This window comes from Toxorhynchites rutilus, chromosome 3 (genome assembly GCF_029784135.1).
Source record: "Toxorhynchites rutilus septentrionalis strain SRP chromosome 3, ASM2978413v1, whole genome shotgun sequence".
NCBI classification, from domain to species: Eukaryota; Metazoa; Arthropoda; class Insecta; order Diptera; family Culicidae; genus Toxorhynchites; species Toxorhynchites rutilus.
Window position 1 is genome coordinate 31,106,622 of NC_073746.1, and position 23,492 is coordinate 31,130,113.

Genomic DNA, 23,492 nt, shown 5'->3' on the forward strand with positions numbered 1-23,492 from the left:
TTTCTTAAAAACACAAAATCCCGGCATATATTTGATAGAATGTACAATACACGCTCACTAATTGGGAGGTTTCTGGTTGGGTCCGCTTTACAATTGGGGGTTTGGTAATTGGGGCGACCCAATTAAAATGCAGCCATTCATAAAAATTGTATGTCTGACGTTTCAAAGTTAGCGTTGTATGCTTCTAACCAACATTGATACTTGTCGCTTCATACTTGCCGATATTTTCCAATTAAAAAGCCTGCTCTGTTGCCATACATTTGGTCTGTTCTTTTGTGTGCTCAACAACCTATATGGTTAATGACGCGCTTAAGTCGGTCGCTCGCCGTTAACGGTTCATCAATCACCCAGGCAACGACCAGATAGCATTGGCGATGAGACTCCAAAATGGCCTTTCTCGAGGCCGAAAGTAAGTTTGTTTTCATTACACAATCTTGCTCCTTTCAACGTCAGCGTCGAATTGCGGTGCGATGTTGTACGCAACTTCAAATCCAATGTGAAACTCAATTTCTCTCTCTCTCTCTCTGCGATTCTCTAATCTGCATACGGTTTGAGTTAACGAAAAATGGAAGCATTCCCATTTTCCCACACATTTGTTCTGCCCATTGTGCATATGTGAGATACATATACCACTGCGAATCAAATGCAGCGTTCATTCTATGGGCATCGTGAAGAGAAGAAATGTTACAATGTAAGCTCTGCCTGTTTTTAGCTGGGTATACATAATAATTAATATGAATAAGTAAATATTCTGTGAATTCACGGATGTGTCTTACGTGTCTTATTCACGGACTTATCGGTGACTTTTTCCGATCTTTCATTCATTTTTCGAAAATTTGAACATTTTTCCCGGTTAAAAGTGGAACTTTATACCCGTACACACTTCACGGTGAAAACGAATTGAACGGTAAACCATTGAACTACGTTTTATGTGCTTTGGAAGCGTCATAGATAATAATGGCTTTTCAGGCAGGTTGAACACATTTGAAACAGAAATTATGAATGAAAATCAACTTCTCCGTATGAAATTAGTGTTTAATGCGAATGGGAACTATGTTCCTCCATGTGAAAAAATAATCCTTCTCAAAAATTGTATATGAAGATAATTTTATATTATAAAGATAAGTTTTAGTGGAAAACTTATTTCGTATCCAGATGTCGACACCGTACCGTTGTCATCGCGGATACACTTCATTTCGTTTTCACGTGAAGTAAAACGAGAATAAAGCCGGTGGCGTTAAAGTGTACTGTATTTCAAGCCGGATGTAATGAAGATCTGTGAAAACTGAAAATAAAAGATTGTTACGCCACGCTTGTCTCCGCCAGAAATAATTTTGTAGTCTTACGTTATCAACGCGATCGATTTTGTAGTCTTACGTTATCAACGCGATCGAGTCTTGGACGCCACCCTTCTAAATTTTTTTAAACCTTTTTTCAATAAGTCCAACACGCCACTACTCTAAATCAATCTTTGTTAAATTTAAAGAAGTTTCCGATAAAATATCGAAAGGCAAATGTTCTGAGTCAAAAACATTTTTAATATAAAACTAAAGTTAACACCTCACTAGTCAAACATCATTCTCCTCTTTCATGTTGAAGAATTCTAATAAAATTGTCAAATTCAAAAACAACTACAGCAACATTATCTCTTCCAACAAGGCCGACAAATGTCTGAAAGATCACTAGCCGATCTCTGATGAAAAGAAACCATAGTTTGAGGCACGGCCAGATTCGCGTACTACAGCAACACATATTTGTTTTCTCTTCATAGTCAAAATACGGTACAAATTGATAAACAGACGGTACAATAAAAATTGATTGAAAAACGTTACCGTCCTGTTCAAAACGGTACTTTTGGTCAGTCTAAATTTTGTAAATATCCTCTGTCATTGATGAATGAAAATCAAGGAACAGAAACCAACCGCGTTTACTTATAGAGCCAACTTGCTTTCATTTTTTTTTACAAATGACTGAAAACATTGATTAATTATTATTTTTCCATATGTCATTTGCCTTATTTTTATTGAGATGTAATTCCATTATTTCTTTGATTTTTTTAATAATGTGGCTCGAGCCATCTACATCATTCGCTGTGCAGAATAGGAGGAATATGTTGCATTAGATTCAATGCATCTTGTACACAAACCCACCGACCGTTCTAGTACTTCCTCGAATTCACAACTGTAAACTGTCAACCTGACAGATGTTCAATGCTCTTGCGTATCATTGTCGAACACGTATTCGGGAGGCTCAATCAAAACAAACTCCGATGAAATTTAGCGAAATAGTGAAAAGAAAGTGATGTGTTTTAGAAGGATTTCTTGAAATCTGTTGCGTGCTTTATTGCGAGCTTCAAAAACAGCGCCTATCGCTCAGAGACCCATCCCGAGCAAGTAATCGAACCACGAAAAATGAGTGATATACAAACATGGTACAAGCAGGTTCCGATTTTTACTCGGATTTGGCTTTCGGCTACAGTGGGAATCAGCCTGTTGGCCCGATTTGGAATACTGCCGCCTGGGTATTTAATACTGACTCAGTATTCTTTATTTAGACAGTTTCAGGTAGGGTTTGATGGCTGCTTGAATGAATTTTGGTTTAATTGATTCTATTTTTCCCGTTAGCTATGGCGACCGATGACTGCGGTTTTCTACTATCCACTCAATCCATCAACCGGATTTCACTTTATGCTGAACTGTTTCTTTCTGTATAACTACTCTCTTCGTCTGGAGACGGATCATTTCAAACAGAAACCCGGTGATTATTTCTATCTGCTGTTTTTCAACTGGATTCTATGCGTTATCATTGGATTGCTCATTGAACTTCCGGTATGTTATCATGTTATGTGATAATTCATCCAGAGAACTTCTAATGTTGTTTCGATTACAGATTCTCATGGATCCTATGGTGCTGTCCGTACTTTACGTATGGTGTAAACTGAACAAAGATGTTATCGTCAACTTTTGGTTTGGAACCCGTTTCAAGGCGATGTATCTTCCATGGGTTCTGTTGGGAATGAATCTGATTCTTTCCTCAGGGTGAATTCACAATTTCAGCATAAAAAAATGCATTCATAAACATAACATGTTTTCTCCTTACAGAAGCATTTTTTCTATTGTTGGCATTTTGGTTGGTCACGCTTACTATTTCCTAAAGTTCATTTACCCACAAGAGCTGGGTGGTCCGAGCTTAATCGAGACACCCGCGTTCATGTAAGCATATTGTCCATTTTTTCACGTATTTTATTAGGAAGCGACATTCTTAAATTCCCCCTCCAATACAGCAAACGGTTCTTCCCGGACGTTACCGGTGGTGTGCACGGTTTCGGCGTTCCTCCAGTTGGACAGCGTGCGGCAAACCAACAACAACAGCAAGGCAATGGCTTTGGTTTTAGACACGCCTGGGGTCGGGGTCAAGTTCTCGGTCGTGAATAATCTGAGATACTTGCTGGAGAGAGGTCGGTAATGTATGGAAGTAAAACTGAACTAGCAATTCAACACAATGCAATTGTATATACATGCACTATTTAAGGGTATTTTTCGTGACATTGTTTTTTTCTCTAAATTTCTCACAAACAAGAATCATGTAAGCGATTGATGTCTCATAAAAGAATATAAAAATGTGTAAAATAATAAGCAATTTAATAACATCATGGCTCGTGAGCAAATTATTTAATATCACATAAAAGAGCAACGCCTCGTAATATCCAATGTTCGGGAGGTTTAATAGTTTGTAGCCAAAGAGGTGTGATGTAATTCAGATCAGTTCTGTTAGATTTCTTGTATACAGGGCACTGCCGAGAACGAAAAAGGTTATGAAACGCATTCTATGTCAATAATTATTTGGTTGCACCTACCTCATACAGCTTCGGATCCTTCGGGGCCGTTGAATTGATCGCATAAATATGTATCACTGGCATCGCCGTATAAAGTACCTTGTTGATAGATTCTTGCAATCGGTTATTTTTACGATCCCATCCTGCACCATCCAAATATAGGCCGTAAATGAACACTCCTTCGGCCGGAGGTTGTTTGCACTCTTCCGTCAGCATTTTTGTCACGTCGTTGTGCAACGTCACCACGTCCAAGGCCCAACCTTTATGAGCTCGGGCAACCTCTTGTCGCATCGCCGTCAGAAAACCCTGAGGATTGAAGAATCCTGTCATCCAAAACATGTTGGGGCGCCCCTTGAAGCACCACGTGTAGAATTGGTTGTTCCGCTCGATTAGCTCGGTGAACCAAAATCCAAGCGAAACGGACTCCCAGCTGCCCCGCTTCCATACTTGGGGAACTCGGGCATCGTAGATGTTATCTAGGGCGTCGCGAAGCTGTTCGTTCATGATTATGATGCCATCGATTGCTAGGAGAAGATCCTTGAGGGTCGCTCGAACCAGAAGAATTATCTATCAAAAAGATAATGATTTAAAGAAATGGTTATGTAAGAATCGAAACGTAACACACAGAGCAATTATTTGTTTGATCATGCTAATCATGATAAATGTATTCTTTATTTGCATATTTTGCTTAAATGTACAATGACTTACATTATAAGTCAAGTGCTTTTGTTAAAAAAGCGGATATCTGTCTAGAATCAGGGTCTTGAAATACTCTGCATGAGCATCCAAACATCTCTGCAATGTTGATGTAAGGGGGCGTATGATGTGACCCTTGTACAAATTGTTGTATTCTCCGCAAACTGTGACAACTGTGGCTTCCAAAATAAATCGAGAAACTCTGTTATCTAACGTCTTTCGCCTTGAACTTCGTCTTGTTTCACTGGATGATGTTGGAAACTCGAGTGAGTTGATGGATTGTGCACTATTTCTTACGGACTCCAACTAGCCCTCAAGAAGTGTGAGAAGACGCAATTCTCACACGCGCTGAAAAGTATTCGGCTTTGGATCGCTTCCTCAAAGCTTTGAGAGGCTACAGACCAAGCTGATGGGTCGGTAGGTAATGCTGGTGTAATTATCTTTCCCGGTTCCACCATAGGGATGAATTCAGCCAAGAAAGTAGCTTGGAGGGAAGTAGTTAAGCTTACAGCATCGATTAGGATTTCAGTAAGCTTTGTAAAACCGGGGGCTTTCATGTAACTGAATTCTTTCATTAGGCACATCAACTCATCCACCAAAGATCAAAGATCATGTTCAAAGATCAATTCCAGCAACTGCTTCAGTAAGGCATTGCTTATATTGACTAAATATATCTTGTCCTAAATTTTGGGAGAATAAAAATACATTTCCCAGATTTATTATTTCACCAGGTGCGATCAGGAGGTAATTTTCATCTGAACCCTCAGACGAGACCAGCGGAAGGATTGGCTTTGTTTTTTTCATAAGCATACAAATTGAAAAGAGAAAATCGGTCGCATCGCGAAAATTTGTCCGATTTCAAACGCTTATTGTTCAATGATTTCCTGATGTATTTACGATATTTTTGCATCAATCGATTCGGGCAATTCATAATAATTGAAGTAACTAGTATTTTTTATGAAACTAATTATCGAACAATTAAAAAATCCCAAGCATTATTTAAATGAAATTCCTGCGTTCTGATTAGTCAATTCGCAAAAGTAATCTTTGCCCTCACATCCAGTGCATCATCAATGTGCATGAACGCACTCTGTAGAAATAGGAATACGGGACTGTGTAATGTGTTTATTAGTTTAAGTTGTTGTTTTTGTTAATGCTAGAGACTTCATCCACGGAGAGTTCCTCTAATTTGGGTTTCCCAAATTGGCCTTTTCGTGCCATTTTCATTCAAAATATCATCATTAGGGGGTCTTCGTAGTCTAATTTGTTGCGTATCCGCTACTAAGCGAACGATCATGAGCTCATAATTCAGGGCCCCTCAACTGACCATTTTTGGGTGTTATTCTAGCTACTATGTCCACGCAACAATCATCATGTGACGGTAATCCCAACCTCTTACCGCTCACATTACGATCTGCTACATAGGTAATTGTCACTATTAATAACACAACAATAAACTTAAAATACAGCCGCGGTTCAAAAAAGAGTCGCTTTTTGAAAGAGTTTCGGCTAAAAACGGTTCAAAAGAATCTCGGCTCAAAAAAGAGCCGTTCAAGTGAGCCGACTAGTTTCAATGAACGAGCTGACCAATGATGACTATGATGAACTTTCAAGCGTAATAATATTTTTTTATAATTTTAGATTTTTGTAGATTTTTGCGATTTCGATAGTTTGCTTCCAAAGCAGTTTTTGAGCTATGAAAGAAAGTTTTTAGGTCGATAAGTAACAAACATCACTTATACACTTTTCATCTTTCAAATGTGATTGTCATACCATTTTGTTCAGCCGGCAAAGAGCTATTAACGCCTAAATTCTTGCTCCCCAAACGTAAAGCTCTCGTCTTCGGAATTCTAAACTTACAGAAATAATGTGGTGCAAAAATGCAGAATCTCTCTCCACCAGACGGCATGAAAATCGACGCGATACTTCCACCGATCAAAATTATACCATTGGGCCCGATCACGAACATCACTGGCACCTACGCTTTCACGTCACTTACACTTCACTTAATCTTTTTGTGTCTATCATAATTGTCACGGACAGTTGCGTGTGAAAATGAACTCCGTGAAGAGAAGGTGTTCATTACCGTTTATAAGGAACATAATGGTTGCACAATGTTGGGTGTTTGAACGTTGTGTCGGTTGCATAATTTCAGACGTTTGAACGATATGTAGGTAAAATTAATACAGCGTATGGGATAATATTCCATTTAATTAATCGTATGTTTTAGAATGACAAGTTTGCGATTATATCTCGATGATTAGTTTGCTGAATCAAATGCTGGCTCAAAAATGATGAGGAATACTTGGTTACTCGGAAATAATGTAGTTGTTGAACATATGGGAATTAAATTTTACGCTAGAGATAAAACATGACTATTATGTTTAATAATCGAAATCTCGCATACTCTTGTAATTAGCTCTGTCTTACTCGTTTGAATAGTTAGAAATATTTAGGATCATTTTTTATGAACCGTTTCTACAATTTTGATGAATATTAATATCTTCTATATCTCAGAACAAACCCGAATTTATCCACAATCAGTATAATCTGAGCTACTCCCATATGGGATTCTGAAGTTTAATCCTCTTATCCTTCCCATTCTCGTGTAATTTGATATACGGGACATGAGGTTTGATTTAATTATTTAAACATAAACTGGTCAGCAGCGTCGGTCAGAAGCATAATCTTCATAGAAAACATTTGATGGGTTTCAAGGAAAGTGATTCAGATTTTCTTTAGACAAATATCAAAATTAAGGCAAAAGAACTTTAAAAATTAAGGCAAAAGAATTTAAAAACAGTATCTTGTGAATGCTTTGCAATGATAGACTCATTTTTTCCTTGTTTGAAACTTATCACTTTTTTAATATTCTTTCATTCAAAGTATGTCTTCAAAACAACACCGTTGAAAATATCTATTACGTAAAATGTTATAACGATCGTCCTAATTCTGGTCTAGCCCGCCAATTGTGAATGTTTGAATTACAAAAACTGGAAGTGGGTTATATCTATGGTATAACCGCAGTGGTGACGTAGGACTATCGTTGATCCAGTGATCATTTGTTTGAAGTTGAATCAGAATCCATTCTGAATGAATGAATAAATGAATATTTGGGGGACTTCGAAAACGAGAGCGTTACGTTGGAGGTACAAGGTCTTGTGCATCCAATATTGGATACGAAAATATCCTACTGGTGACGAAGAATAATTTCCAGAAGCTTTCCTGCTAATTGCACATGATTGAAAAATCACTGAACCAAATGTATTTGGTCGCAGTGTTATATGGTTAGAAAACATTAAAATAAATTCTTTCGCTTGCATGGGAACTGACAGATTATTTTGCAGCAGCAATATCTTTCCACCACCAGTGGTTAATGCTAACTCGATAACCACCTGTTAATTACACTTGATTGAAAAATCACAAAACCAATTGTATTTGGTCGTAGTATTATATGGATAGAAAACGATAAAATAAACTCTTTCGCATGAATGTATTTTTCAATTCCCAGGGGAACTGGCAGATTATTTTTCAGCAACGATAATATTCTTCCGGAATCTTCTCGATGCTGGATGGCATTCAAACGAAAGAAGTTCCGTACGTATATGTGTGTGTGTGGCGGCTGCTTCGATGTCTCAAACGGAACTGTTTTTCGGTGCTGATACTCTCTCGGTCGTTTTCTCTTCTTCTGATGGATCGGATTTTCTGCGCTCCCTCACAGTTCCAAACAAACTGTATGTGTTTCAAGTCAGGTCAGGCCATCTCTTGATCCCTCGCCGTCCAGCTCGTCCAGCACGTTCAGCTCGTTCAATAACGATGTTGTCTTGTCAATGTCCTCGTGAAAAATGAATGCGTTTCACCACCAGAATATCACTTAGGTATGCTTTTTGTGCGTGATTGAATCGAGAGAAGGTGTGGCTTACGATGGCAATTTGGAAGGCAGAATAGAGGGGAATGAACTCTGTGAGTTTGAAATTTTCGGGGACTGAGCAATAATCGATTGAAAATTATATAATTTCGCGATGCGAAACATTTTCCGTTGCGCGCGCATACAATATTGGGTACGAAAATTTTCTACTGATGGGGAAGAATAATTTTCGGATCGATTGAAAAATCACAAAACCAAATGTATTTGGTTGCAGTGTTATATGGAAAGAAAGCATTAGAATAAACTCTTTCGCATCAATGTATTTTTCAATTCCCAGGGGAACTGGCAGAGTAAATTTCAGCAACGATTAGTTCTTTCCAGATTTTTCTCAATACTCGAAGCCCACCAGTGGTTAATGCTAACTCGATAACCACCTGTTAATATTAACTTGATTGAAAAATATTTGGTCGCAGTGTTACATGGATAGAAAACATTAAAATGAACTCTTTCGCATGAATGTATTTTTCAGTTCCCAGGGGAACTGGCAGATTATTTCTCAGCAACGATTGAATCTTTCCGGAATTTTCTCGATGTTGAATGGCATCCAAACGAAGAGTTCCGCGCGTGTATGTGTGTGTGGCGGCTACTCCGATCTCTTCCCGGGAAACCGTTTGTGGCATCACTCTCCTCCTGATGGATTCTCTTCTGGCCTAAGGTGCACAAACAGGCTCTTGGTGACACCGTTCATCAGCGCTTTCATGATAAACGAAGCTAGCTTCACCACAACAGCGACACCATGCTCCAATCACTGTTCAATTATAACTGAGTGGATTTCCGAGTGGCGCTCGCTTATATACCGATTGGTGATTTCAATAACCTGTTTTGAAAGCAATTTTAAGACTATTGAAACAAGTTTTTGGATCAAAAAGTAACAAGTATATAACGCGTAGACATTTTATCTTTTGAATGAAGTGTTTATCATACCATTTCGTTTAGTTGTTTAGGAGCTTTTAACGCTTAAAATCTCGGTCTCCGGCGTAACGCTTTCGTTTTCGAAACTTTGATTTTACACCCCGGTATAGAAATGAAAGACGTAGTCCTACGTCAAAACCAGCTCTGCAATGTTGGAAAAACTTTACAGTTATTATTTTATATTCAAAATATCATCAAAACAATATTATACATAATCAGTCATAATGGTCGTATTTGGGCCAGTGGCCTCCATTGCAATTTTATGGTATTGCAACTCTCTTAGTCTAAAAATAGAAATAAAAATTTATATTCATTCAGGACAGTCGGAAGTAGACCTTCGCCATGTTTCAATGGGCCTACGGAAGCTACATTTACCGAATCCAAATAAACAAATTGACGTCCTCTGGATACGTCGTTCTAAAAATGCCACCAGGCGGGTAAATTGCTGTTTGTTTATCTTTTGTTTCTTAAACAAGACAAGACAAGATTCAAAATGTTAGCAAAAAGCTAATTAAATACGAAATTAAACTTACTTCATTCCACGTGACTAGCTTTCACCATCTAAAACACAAGTGACAAATATACCTGTTTTTCTCCGTGACATGACAGTATCGTAGTATTCATAATAACACCGAGTTCATCAAAGTTGTCACGACGGATGAACTCTTCTCGGTTCTACACACACGGTGACAGCCGTAATAATGTAACAATTCACTTCGTTTTCACCGTGAAGTGACGTTCGTGATCAGGCCCATTGTGTGCGATATTTATCTTCCATTCTTCATTTTTACCGAGCAAAACAGCTGTGTCTGATTTTCAACATTGAGAAAGACTGCTGGAGTAAGACTGTGATTTAAATAATGATGATCATGATTTCAACTACAGGTCGGACTCGATTATATATGATTCGATTATATACAATTTTGGACTCGATTATATACAGTTTAAAAGAAAAATATTTTTTTCATATGGCTTGTTTCACGATAAAATATTACCTCTCAACGTTAAGGTGAAATTTAAGTGGCTTTTTTATGTACACTGGGGTAGAAATCGTGAATTTTGAAGATTTTGATTGAATTTTCATCAGGAATTGTGCATATCGATATTGCAACGAAATTAGGATAGATAGAAGTTGAGTGTCAAAGAACAAATTGTAAAGCGGTTAGAAAGCTTTAATTAAATTGATAGAAACATTCAAGTTCAATATGAATTTTTTGGAAAAAATAATAATAACACATTCAAAATTACTAACTTTGAAGTTTTTCACTTCCAAAATGTTATTTAAATCCACTAATTATAATGTCTCACAACTATATCCTGTACTAAATTTTCTCATCTATCTAATGGAAGCAATAGAATCGTCTTCTGTAGCGTACTTTTGAATTTAGCGCCAGTTTGAGGCAACAGAGACCGAAACAAACAGAAAATTCTATAGCTCTGCCATTGTTGAAAATCGAACATATGCGTAGAAGGATTTTTTACATTAAATATGATCCTCTATCACCCCCCGAATGAATTCGAATTTTTTATATGAGAAAGGTATTTTATGACTTAAGGGGGATGAATCAAAAATCAAATTCTTCTTTTATATTCAAAAAACGAAAATTATATGCATAAAAAACGATTAAAAAACCTTTTTTTTGACTCGATTATATACAGTGAAAATAAACCGAAAACAGTATACAATCGAATCAGCCCTGTATAGAGGTTTCAAAATTTATCAGTGCATTCATCTCTAGCCTTGAAAAAGGGCAATTTAGAAAACTAACCTAAACTCTTGGTCTTGATGAAGGTCATTAGAAAAACCTCGACGTCGTCTGGTTGCTGACTGGATGACAGTTCGTAGAACGAACGCTGCATTTGCTATGATGCTAGTATGCTATGAAAACGTGACCTCTCAGGAAAATTGGTAATGATTTCTTAGGTTTTCGTTATTGTTATGCATACAACATAATTTAAAACCGACCAAAAGGGTGCACCGGGCCGCACGTTTGGTATAGCTGGCAGCGAAATGTACGTCGAATGTTTACAAATACGACTTCTACCCATGATTCGTAGCCACAAGGCCAAATTTATCTTCTTGTCATCAAAAGATTTGTTCCAAAAGTTTTGGCCACATATTCGACCAATTGAAGAATTTTGGTCCTTGACTTTTAGGGCATTTGGCCATGTGAACATTTTTTGCTTAGATTTTCAGAAAAAAAATTTACATAGAATAGCGAAACATTCTCTTTGTTCTCTATTTTCGGACGGAGTTTACGACTTTGGCACTCTCTTCCACACTACAAAAGAGTGCTGAACTAAAGTCGAAATAAGATCGATATCCATCATTCTCAAGCAGAGATCGAAATCCTCGCTCGAATGCACGATAAATATTCAATCAATCAATCTAGTTTTCGATGAACCGTGTATTGGTGATATTTTCGTCTCTTCGTTTTCACCGAAAATTCTTTTTCAGAGAGAAAGATGTGGAAAATTTCGTTCTCGGAAGTTCAACGAGAATGGTTTTTCGTCTCTCATTTGGTACTGAAAATATGGAGCGAAAAATCATAGCTAACTTTACCAACGTTAATCTGTTAGAACAGCTTCCAAATGATCTGCATTTGGACAGCGTCTGAATTGTACAAATATTAATCCATCTCATGTTCACTTCACGATGAAACCCAATATTGTCGCATATTTTCATGCAATGTTTTCAGCTGTACTGAAGAAGTGAAAAACCATTATCGGCATCAAGGAGTCACTGAAAACGAAACTATTTTTCGGCAATCATAACTCAGAGAAAAATAGAAAACGGCTTTGCGTTTCTCGCGAGAATCGAAGTGAGCGTATAACATTCTCTCGCCTCCTATATTCTCAGCTATTTTTCCCTGTGGGTGAAAACGGCGAGCATTTCGATCTCTGTTCTCAAGAATTTTGGCCTCTATTTTAAAATTCGTACGACAATTATTTTGGTTTCAACCATCATTACCAAATTCTGTATGATAAGTCATAGTCACTGCAGGGAAGACCGCGGAAGCAGGTGTGAGCACTTCTGAAAAAGTTCCCAGTTGAGGTTATGGACCGATAAAAAGCCTGCAGCGTGCAGGGCTCTTAATTTGATGAACACTGCGCGAAACAGTTTCTTGCAACTCAATATACTGTTTTTCGAATTAATCGGCCAAATGTTTTTTAATGTTTTTCACTGAAGTTTAGACAGACCGAAAAGTGGATGATTACCCGCATCGAGCCACGGGAGACTCGTCTACTAACAATTTATAAAAAAATACGGTCCGTCAATCAAACTTCATTTATTCATCTAACTGAATGGGAAACGGATGAACAATTTTCTGAGGAGGGAACCCTGGTCTCGAAGGTCGAAAAAATGATTTTTTGTTACATTTTTTTGGGAAGGTTATGCCCTCAGAAATGTTGTCTCGAAAGGATTTTTCGATATTTGATTCAGTTGGAATGTTACAGCCAAAAGTATGAGGTCACATCAAAGGATATAGTATTGCTGTAAGAAATTTCAAACGTGTTTTTATCGAAACCATGTTTTTAGTTGGTGGTATCTTTATCTCGAAATCTACCCGACCGATTTGGCTGGAATTTTTCTCAGCATGTAAAAATGAATTATCTAAAGCCGTTTTTTTGATATCTAAATTTTTCGATTTTTCATGAAAATTAATCCCTTTTAAAAAAAATGGCTGCATTTTGGCAATTTTTCGAATTTTTAAAAATCCCTATGTAACGCATTAGGTAGTGCCATAATGTTTCAATATATTCATTGGATTCTTTTCTGCAACACCCCGTTGTTTCAGAAACGATACACCCAGCAAGGTATCGATTTTCAGACAACATCTACGCATCCAGCTGTCAACAGCGTAATAATCATTATTCCTGCACTCAAAAAATGGAAAATACATCTTCAAATATACCAGGGTTTCCCCCTTAAATGTTTTTTATGAGAAGTCCAGTCTAGAAAATCGAGCAAAAAATTCAAATTGTTTTTATGAATGTTCTTATTGCCCACTTCTCGTCCCATCAATTATGTGAAACTAACACGACGTAACAGAGATCAATGAAAACCCATAAACACTTGAATATAATAGTTGGTAAAGAATATGGGTATAACTATGGACTCTCAATAACTTGTTTCGACATGCGGTCAACAAAACTCACCTTTTGAATTCTGTCGATTTCTTGGCGCAGGAAAATGTTCATGGATCCCAAATGGCCCATTATCTTCAGTCGCTCCTTAACAGCAAATTGATCATATGGCACCGGAACCTTCGCCAACATTTCATTCACTAGTCGTGCCACGGTTGCTTCACGCGTCTCGCCACCACCGCCGGCGGATTCTACATACATCGTGAATTAAATATAAAAAGGTTACATCGAAACGCAAAATCTATATTAGCGGTTTTATATTACCTTTAGGTTGGATAGACACGATGGTATCCAAAATTTCCTTCGTGGTGTTACTCTGGTATGTAATATCTGCATTAGCGTGTAGCCCGTAAACCTGAGGTGGATCGACAAGAGGCATCTGCTCGATCGCATCCATATACTCCTCAATGGATTTGAACTTCATGATACGATAATCGCCGAAAAAGCTGAACTCCTCCAAGAACATTGCATCCGAAAACCAAACCTTCGCGAACGTGTTTAGCAGTCGCTTGTCGTAATCATCCGTCACACGTCCTCCATACTGGACCTCGCCGAGCATGTAGCGCACGGTCTTCCAGCTAATTCCACGCTTTGGATCCAGCTCTTCAAGATGGTTTTGCACAAACATACAACTAGCCAGCCAATCGGCCGAGTTGAATTCATACGGGATATTCCAACCCAGTGGACCGAACTTTCTTCTTTCCTGAACCACAGTATGCAGGAAGGAAATCCCGAAAATCAACGGAACATAGAATGGCGATTCACTGTACTCAAACATTTCTATAGTCATCGAACCGTAGGTTCGCTTCAAGCCTGCCTTCACGCCGGACGGTGGCTCATTCGTAAATTTAATCGACATCTGAAGGAACGTGATCGGAAACTGGGGATGAGGCTCGGTAGTAACCCAAACTCTAAAGTCAGGATGATAACCAGTTCCAGTTTTTTCCAGCTCCATGATCTGCAACATCAGTTCGGTAACGTACTCCAGTCCTAGATGGCAATTTTGCAACAGCACCCAAGAACCTTCTTCCAAAGAGCTAGAAATTAGTTTCCTAGCGTGTACTTCTTGACCTTGCCCCATCGAAATGGAACGGCATTTGACCATGTTCTTTTTTGCCAAAGCTTCAATGCTGGGCGTCGGATCAGAACCCATCGATAGGAAGCAAACCAGTGGAGTCAAGGGTCTGCTTTCTTCTAGCATGACGTCATAGTTGATAACAACGGGATCAGCAAACCGTTGTCCCAAAGACATCGCCAGATATTTCCTGCTCTGTGATAGTGTTCTATCAGGACACCATGCTCGTATCAGTAGAAGCTTCCGGAAGGCGTCCATACTTTGATAACCATTGGGAATAACTTCCTCTTCGGGAGCTTCCTTCGAAAACCAGCTCTTCCAACCTTTTTCGTTGGATTGGATGTGTTCCAAAATCTCACAAAATTGATACAGTCTTGAAAGTTGAACCAAATTCAACCAAGCAGTATCCACAACCCATTTGAACGGTTTCTCCGGGCAGGCATTGATATCGAGTGCTGCTCCGCCCTTGATGAAGGTCTGAAATTCTTGATGAGTTACCGATTTCTTCTCTAAATCAATATTCAGCGCCATCAGTAGTACGAACAAATATTTGTGAACCTCATACAATCCCCTGCAAATGTACTTAAAAATATCATAGGTCAAGTAGTCGTTTATATTGGAGATTCGGCGCGACGTTATTGGATGTTTGTCAGATCGGGCCATTGATATATCAAATCGTTCCAGGAATTGCACCAACGATGTCTGGTACATACAATTCACCATCGACATGCTGCAGATGAGAAAGTATAACACACTTCCCTTGGTCGCAATTGGACGATACTCCTCGCGAGCTTTGTTGATTTTGATCTCAGTTTCCCGAGCAATCTTCAGCTTTTCTCGCACCTCGATGGATGTCGTTTTGCTGGTATTTAGCACCACAATAACCGTAACATCATCGACCAGACTGCCCTGCGTCGTGGACAATTTATGCAGTAGATTAGCCTCTAATTCTTGCATTTTCCTCCGATTAGCCGTTACATCTTTGATCAAATTTGTTCTCTCCGATTCTAGCTCTTTTTTCTCTGTCAGAATAACTCGTCCGAGTAGCTGATCTTCCAGTCCCTTGATTGTGACCGTAAAATCGATAATAGACGTTCTCGCCGATATTTCGGGAGTGTACAGTGGGTTTGGCAGCTTTGTTGTTATGTAAAGCCTAAAGTCAGCATGAACGTCGACTTCCTTGTCCCCGACCTTAACTTTGTATGTATTTCCGATTTTGATGAAATTCTTCTCGAGTATGTTGTCCAGTATGGGATCAAGCTCTTCTCCGACATCTTCTATCAACAGAGGTAATCCCTGTGATACACAATCCTCAATATGGTTCCTGAAGAAGCGGTGCTCGAGCGATGTAACGATCAAACCAAATTCCTTCTCCTTACTTTTGATCCAAATTTTTCCTTGCGATTGCGGATCAATCAGAAGCGGATAACGGGCGGCTTTCGTGACGATTATACCGTTCTGAATAGACAACTCATCGTTCGGCAGTCCTTGAAGATTCCACTCACCAATGGTTGCGTCATCCGTAAGATTCTCCATTATGTTTATCTTCACAGAAACAGGTATCTTTCTGTCCTGTAGTTCGTCCTGCCATACTTTTTGTAGTAACGTACGATATTCTTGATTGAATGGCCCAGTGTACGATAAGAATCCAGTTAATATTAATACATCCCCCACAAGTCTATCGGTCGCGCTCTTGAACTGCGTCAATTGATCGGTCCATCTAACCCTTTCGTCTGCCAAACCGTCGATAAGCGCCGTGGCAGCATCCATTTTATCCTGACAAATCTTCGCATCGTCTAAGACTGCCTTCTGTTTCGCCATCGCATCGTCGAATTCCTTCTGAACCGAGGCCAGCTCTTCTTCCTTAGCCTTCAGAAGTTGTTCTGCTTCCTGTTTTTGGACGGTTGCTATGTCCAATTTTTTCTGTTGCCGCGCAAGATTTGCTTTCAGCGGAAGCACATCTTTATTGACATCGTAGAACTTTGACATTGCGGTCGTCCATTGCAACAAACCAGCTACATTGCCACATGCAGCTTTCGCCGCCTCAAAGGTATAGAGAGGATATTTAAAGTAAGGAATCAGTAGATCAATCGTTTCCGCGTTAATCAAATCCGCTTGGTATCGTACGATTTTGTTCAGGAAACCCGTATCAGCCATCACCTTCAGTGATGCATCCCATGAAGCGAACAGGAACTGTCTTTCTGGATCCGCTTTCACTGGAGATATTTTCCGTTTGAATAAAATCAACACCGCATCCATAATCAGCGTAATCAAATATGGTGGTTTGCCAAGCTTACGAACTGTCGCGATATCCGCAGGCGTGACAGTCTTAAGGGCAGCTTCTGCCGCTTCAAGAGCTGGTTTTGCCGCTTCCAGCTTCAGCTCGGCAACTTCCGTTTCTGCTGCGATTTGTTCCACCAAAACCTCGGCCTTGTTTTTCACGATCAACACTTCAGCCTTCACTTCCTCGGCATCCTGCTGGGATTTGGTAACAGCCGCCAGCACTATTTCCGCGGCTTGTGTTGCCTGAATTATGTCTTTCTCCTTCTCCACCAGTTCAACCTTCAGCACATCAACGGAGGCCGCAGCTTCAATCAGCTTCACAAGACCGGTTTGCATACGGCTAGCAAGCACAGCAATGTTATCATGCTTCTCCGTGTAGATCACCTTGTACCCATCGAGAAACGAGAGAAACGATTTTGGGGTGACATGCGCCTGCCGCCGGAAGCGCTCGAAATATTCCACACAAATTTGGGCTACTTTGTCCTGCACGAAGGCCATGATCTCAATCGTAGCCTGCTTGACCTGAGGCTTGCAGACGATGTTGAAATCTTTCAGGAAGTGATTCGAAACCGCTATCAGGGCGTCCTCTGGCCACCGCTGGAACCAATCGATCGTGCAACCGGATATCAAGCCGGGGAATTTCAGCGAACGATTTCGGAATTTTTCGCCGACCTGTAATGTCGATTGGGAGGTTATTGATTGGATACAGCAAAATTTATTAGAAATTATAACGTTGTATTTCTCAACCCCCCAACTCTTCACCCCGGCTTCCCACAAGTCATCAAAATGTTGGGACCTGGGCGGAATGAAAAGCCATTTGATTTCCTTAGATGACAGGATCCCCGCAATCCCCACAATGAGTAGTTTTATCTTTTATTTTGTAAGGAGATAAAATTCCTTGAGGCTCCAGTGATATTAGTTGCTTGGTCTGAGCACAACTGCCAGACCTCTCTGGTTGATGAATCAATCTAATGCAACCAAAACCGCTCGGTGCTTAGATATGACATCAATTTAGATGGGTTTCTTTCGTTACTTAGCACAGATAAAAAGCGATGTACACCTTCACATGCTTCGGCTTGTATCGTTCTTCCTTGATAGTGAAAGGTCAGCGTAGTCTACACCGGTATTCTCGAACTGAAATGCAGCCACCACGTGGTCGTGCGGCAAATTTCCCATAAGCTGTTACTGAAGCAACTTATGCAGCTTTGGCAATCCTTCCCAATTGTTGATTTCTCTTTAGATATTCAGAATACCGCCGTGGGTTGTCTAGAATCCTGGATGAGCCTACATGGAGATATTCAACATTTGTTGCACGTACCAGCGCCTTGACAATAGGATGTCTGAAAGAGGTAAAAGTAGTTGATGCTTGAAGCCAAGTCAAGATCTACAAAACCAAAACCCAAATTGAACTGAGGCTGGTCAACTACACGATTGGTTTTAAGGTCGCCAGCTCCTCGACCAATAGTCGAGCCAACAGACGAGCAGTGCACACCTCCTTTCTTCGCATGGACATCACGGTGTTCGGTGCAATTTTAGACTCGCTACATACCAAGCGAGCAGAACGTCGGATGTCGATGTCATAGCGAGCGGTATCGGTAGTTCAGCCAGTGATTCACGGAATTTAATCCTCTCTTAAAAGAGAATGGGGTCTACAGTGTCATCCCAACTCAAACTGGACGACCAAATGCGTTGTAACATTGCTTTTGCTAGCACCCACACGGGCAACACATATCCGAGGGGATCGATCACCTTTTGGGATTGAATCCCACAGGAGACCAAACATCACAACAGATAAAACTAAAGGTCGCAGGGGCTCATGGCTCCCACTGAAGAAGTAGTGTCTTGATTGATCATTTATATATTTTGACTAGACGTCTTATTACCCTACCACATCCTGGAAAATTGTCTCGATTTATTAGCAGAACGGTTAGTGGATTGATAATCTATGTCGAATATCAGCTTACGATTTTCTTCTGAAACGTTCCGCAGTACTTCCGATTAGTTAGAGTCAGGGTCCAACATTTTCGAAGACAAAATATATATCGACTCTCCTCTCAGTCGCTTCGCTTCGAGAGGGACTACTTCGGCATTCGCCGTCAACATAATTACACTGGAGTCGCTTTTTACGCGAGGGATACATGCCGCGTAAACAAAAACCGCGTAAATTCCAAAATCCCCGTAAAAAACCGCGTAAATTCCAAAATCCGGGTAAAAATAAACCGCGTAAATAAAAAATCCGCGTAAAAAGAAACCAGGTCATTTTCAAAATCCGGGTGAAAATCTAACAAACAGTGAATTATCAGTTTAAATTGCAACCCAAATGCAACAATTGATTAACTGATTTTTTTGTATGCTACTATCATGATATCTGTATCTCCTTTCATTTCTCGGCTACTAATCAGTCTTAAAATACAAACTTATTTCGTGAAAAGTCACATCAATTACCATATTGAATTTTTACGCAGTTGATATGTGCTGCGTGAAAAAAACCGCGTAAATTTCGAAATCCACGTAAAAAACCGCGTAAATTCCGAAATCCTTCAGCGAGTTCATCAGTTATTCTCGTTCTTAATGCTCGTCAATTTTCAGTCTGGGGGGAGTCACTCCAATATGCCGTGAAGTTCATTTGTTGGTAAAAAATAAAATAAGCACGAAGCGCCGTAGAGAAGAGAGCAATCAAAACATCGAAACGCCCGAATGACTGTTGACTCATGTTGACAGAGAAACTGCTGGAAGAAGCAAACACTCATTTCCAATTGACGAATTTACGCAAAGCTGAATCAGCTCATGCGACATCTACATTAGGGCTCAGAACCACAAAAGTGAGGGTATTTGTTTATTTCACGCACTGAAAAGCAAGATTCGGTGGTGATTATTCATTTTATTTCAAATTAGATTCATTTCAGCCATTGAATGTCGTCAGTATATGGTAAGAAAGTTGGAGTTTTGTATATTTACGATGGTTTCAACACGCGATTTGATCAAAGTCATAGATAATCTTCGAAAATTTTATGTTTGATAATGCATACCGGTTATTGATACTATGGATAATTGCGATGAAATCGATATCATATCAAATTGACTGATATCATTGATTATGTAGGGACCGATACGAGAAAAGTTTGCAGTATTTTTAGCGCAAAACACCCTATTCATCGTTTACTTAGTTGAAAAAAATTAAAGTTACAATACTTATAACAAGCCATTCCTCGTAATACACATAGCACATTGTAAAATGATGATTTTCTAACCTTTTCAGCGTGGAAAGAATACATGAAACTGGGAAATTTGAAGATAAATTCTGATTTTTCTAAAAAATTTGAACGAATTTCAAACCAAAAAAACAAAACATCCTCATTTTACTTGCTGCGCCATCTGGTTGTAAATCCACCGTAAATTCGTCAATTGAATGCAAACACTAAAACTCGTGTGTTCGTACGAGTGTTTGTGCATGTATGATTGCGCGTACGCGTGTGTTTGTGCATGTTGTGTGCATGTGTGTGCGTTTGTGTGCGCGTGTGTTTGTGAATGTGTGCACATGTGTGCAACAAAGTAATTTCTATGCGAATTAATCGCTGAAATTAAACAAAATTTCTTCAACACCTCGCCCGAGGTGTGGAAGAATGGATCCACTAACTGCATTTCGGTTGGAATACACCAGCTGGAGGTGTCAATTTGTGAGACGGGATGAACCTAATTACTCTGAATGCAATGAAGAATTTCTTGTCTTTTGTTAAAAGGACGGGAGCTAGAAGTAACTTTTATGTCCAATCGTCGAATGCAGGATTTGACGCCACCGATTCTAATTACTAGAATGTTGACAGGAGGAGATTATTCTCACCATGAACTCCAACAGGAAATTCATCTGAAAGCCAGAATCCAAAAACACTCAAGAAGCAGGGGGATGACCGTTGTCAACGGCCGTCAGCAACAGGAAATGTTTCGTTGGTCTCACGGTACTGGAGCACGAAGCATTAACAGATTCTCAACCTGCCGTTCAGATTTGCCGTGAGGCTCGAACCTGTATATCCGTTGGTTGGATGGGTTGATAAATCGTCTTTGGTACTGATTGTTGATTACTTTCGAGATGGAGCAACGTGTGATGTTAGGCTGGCCCTTATAAAGATAATGTCAAACCGCTTTCTCCTTCTTGACTTTGGCGTGCTGCTGAGCAACTGACATGTTGCGGAACAAGAAGTACTTGAAGTTGATGCTGTTCAGTATACAACTCACATATAACACTGGCCGGCGATGTAGTGGCATGGTATACTCGTGCTACATCTTTTTCACCGTGTTCAAAGTTGAGGTTTATGAGGTTTCTTCGCACTTCTTCGATATCAGGTACCAGTCTTGCAGGAAATTGAAGTTGGCTTAATATTTCGGGAGTTCTAGTTTTTTCAGATTCAGGATTTTTTTATCCATATTTTACAACTTTCATCTTCCTAGGCTGCAGACAAAATGATGACCACTAATAACTCCGGCGTATCGGTCCGCTCCTGTTGCATTAAATGCAACCTTCGATGTCGGATGTCACGCATGTTTGTAGTTGCCCTCTTGGATGTGTGGTAAAATGACGAAGAGCGAAGTCCGAAAAAGGAACACCAGCAGAAATGAAAAGCAACGGTTATTAATAACACGGGTATGAAACGATTTATTGTCTGCTCTTTACAAGCTGGCCGGCGTCGTTACCTACTCGCATATACCCTGCTTCCATAGGCGTCTTCGAAATGTTACAATCGGACATCTCGAACTTGCTCATCAACGTATCAATATAGCTAGTCAGACGTATGCCATAGTACCCCTTGTCACGTAGAACTTCTAAGCCAAGAAACTGTCGTATCGGTCCTAAGTTAGTTGCTTCGAATGCATCACGTAGAGAGGTATATACTGCACATATTTCGGTCTCATCCTTACAGCCAACCACTAGATCATCGACATAAATCAACATTATAACCGTATTCGCACCATTTTGTCGCAAATACAAACACGGATCGGATTGACATTGCGTGAAGTTCGAGCGAGTCAACACATCATGCAAACTCGGTTCCAGCAACGAGCACTTTGCTTTAACCCATAGATACTTTTCTTGAGTCGACAAACCAAATTCTCTTTACCTGCAGCTTCATAACCGAAGGTTGCCGCATATGAACCTCCTCCTCCAAGGTTCCGTTAAGATATGCGTCCACGTAATCAATGCCGAACCGTTGATTAAACCCTTGGGCGACTAAGCGCGCTTTATGCTTGACTATGTCGCCTGCCTCATTCCGCTTCAATTTAAAAATCCACTTCGATCCTACACATTTCCTCCCTTCCGGTAACTGCATAAGCTCCCACGTTTGGTTTGCGGTGTGCGTTAACATTTCCGCATCCATTGCTTGTTTCCACTCAGAAATCTTCACTGCATTCTTATAACTCGTCGGTTCTTCCAGTGAACACTCAGCTACACCAACGACGAAATCATCATACCGACTCGGTAGTACACCACGCGATCGTCGATCTTCACGTCGTAATTCTCGCTCTTCCTCGTTATCAACACCATCCGGCTATTTTCTTCACCGTCCGTCGCATCGTCCCAGCCTTCGAAACTGCTGTCACTATACAGTTCCTTATCCGGCCTCGAAGTCTGACACGGGATCTCGATCTCCTGTTCCAACTCCTCATGGACTTCATTGAGCTGCTGCTCTTCCAAACCATCGCCGTATTCGAGAAATGTTGCGTCACGACTGATGGTTATCCGATTATTAGTTTGATCGAGGAAGCGATAACCTTTGTGATCTTCACTATACCCTACGAAAAGTAATTTGACTACTTTCGGGTCCAGCTTTGACCGCTTCACATCTGGGATATGCACGTATGCCTCACAGCCGAAAACACGAAAGTTCCCTATATCCGCCTTACGCCCGGTCCACAGTTCTAACGGAGTTTCCTCGACTACTCGAGATGGCAGCCTATTCTGCAGGTACGCTGCCGTTATCACTGCCTCGCCCCAGTACAGCTTGCTCATGTTCGCATCCGCCAACAAACAAATCGCCATCTCCTGCAACGATCTGTTTTTCCTTTCGGCGACCCCGTTTTGTTGAGATGAATACGGAGTCGTAAATTGTGCCTTAATTCCTTCACTTTCATATAATGATTGTAATTCGCGGTTCATATACTCACCGCCTCCGTCTGAACGAATCACCTGCGGCTTTCTACCGAAAACGTTTTTCACCCAGCGAACATACTGTGCTCCCGTGGCCGAGTGGTTAGCGTCATAACTGACATGCTGGGTGTTCGGGTTCGATTCCCGTTCTGGACGGGGAAATTTTTCGTCAAAGAAATTTCCTCCGACTTGCACTGTGATCACGCGTATTCTAGAGCTTGCCACTCAGAATGCATTGCAAGGCGTGTTATTTGGCATAGAAATCTCAACTAAGTACTAATAAAAATGACGCAAGTAATACTACGTTGAGACGGCGAAGTTTCTCTAGGAGGTTAGTGCCATTGAAGAAGAAGAAGAAGACATACTGCTTTATCTTCGACGCAGCTTCACTCTTCTTCCGAGGCAAATACACAGTCGCATAACGACTGAAATCATCGATTAGGGTCATTATGTAACGGTTGCCAGAAGGAGT

General features: G+C 40.2%; 2 protein-coding genes across 2 annotated transcripts in view; one reads left to right on the forward strand and one right to left on the reverse strand.

The window, feature by feature from the left end:
- Nucleotides 1-2,203: 2,203 nt before the first annotated feature.
- LOC129775150 (derlin-1) lies at nt 2,204-3,654 on the forward strand. The gene is made up of 5 exons (XM_055779503.1): nt 2,204-2,564; nt 2,625-2,828; nt 2,890-3,038; nt 3,102-3,212; nt 3,284-3,654. Exons 1-5 carry the CDS (start codon nt 2,412-2,414, stop codon nt 3,432-3,434), a joined length of 768 nt encoding a protein of 255 aa, XP_055635478.1. The 5' UTR covers nt 2,204-2,411; the 3' UTR covers nt 3,435-3,654.
- LOC129775151 (dynein axonemal heavy chain 8) overlaps nt 3,359-23,492 on the reverse strand; it is a 48,493-nt gene continuing 28,359 nt past the window's right edge. Inside the window, exons 12-15 of the mRNA XM_055779505.1 lie at nt 13,785-17,550; nt 13,533-13,711; nt 3,857-4,402; nt 3,359-3,793 (exon numbers count right to left, since the gene is read on the reverse strand). Coding sequence (XP_055635480.1) covers nt 3,668-3,793; nt 3,857-4,402; nt 13,533-13,711; nt 13,785-17,550 — 4,617 coding nt within the window. The 3' untranslated portion in view covers nt 3,359-3,667. The remainder of the gene's footprint in view (nt 3,794-3,856; nt 4,403-13,532; nt 13,712-13,784; nt 17,551-23,492) is intronic.

Coding starts and splice junctions, on each gene's coding strand:
- LOC129775150 (XM_055779503.1), top strand. CDS start 2,412: ATGAGTGATATACAAACATGGTACAAGCAGGTTCCGATTTTTACTCGG. Junction 2,565..2,624: donor CTTTATTTAGACAGTTTCAG/GTAGGGTTTGAT, acceptor TTTTCCCGTTAG/CTATGGCGACCGATGACTGC. Junction 3,213..3,283: donor ATCGAGACACCCGCGTTCAT/GTAAGCATATTG, acceptor CCTCCAATACAG/CAAACGGTTCTTCCCGGACG.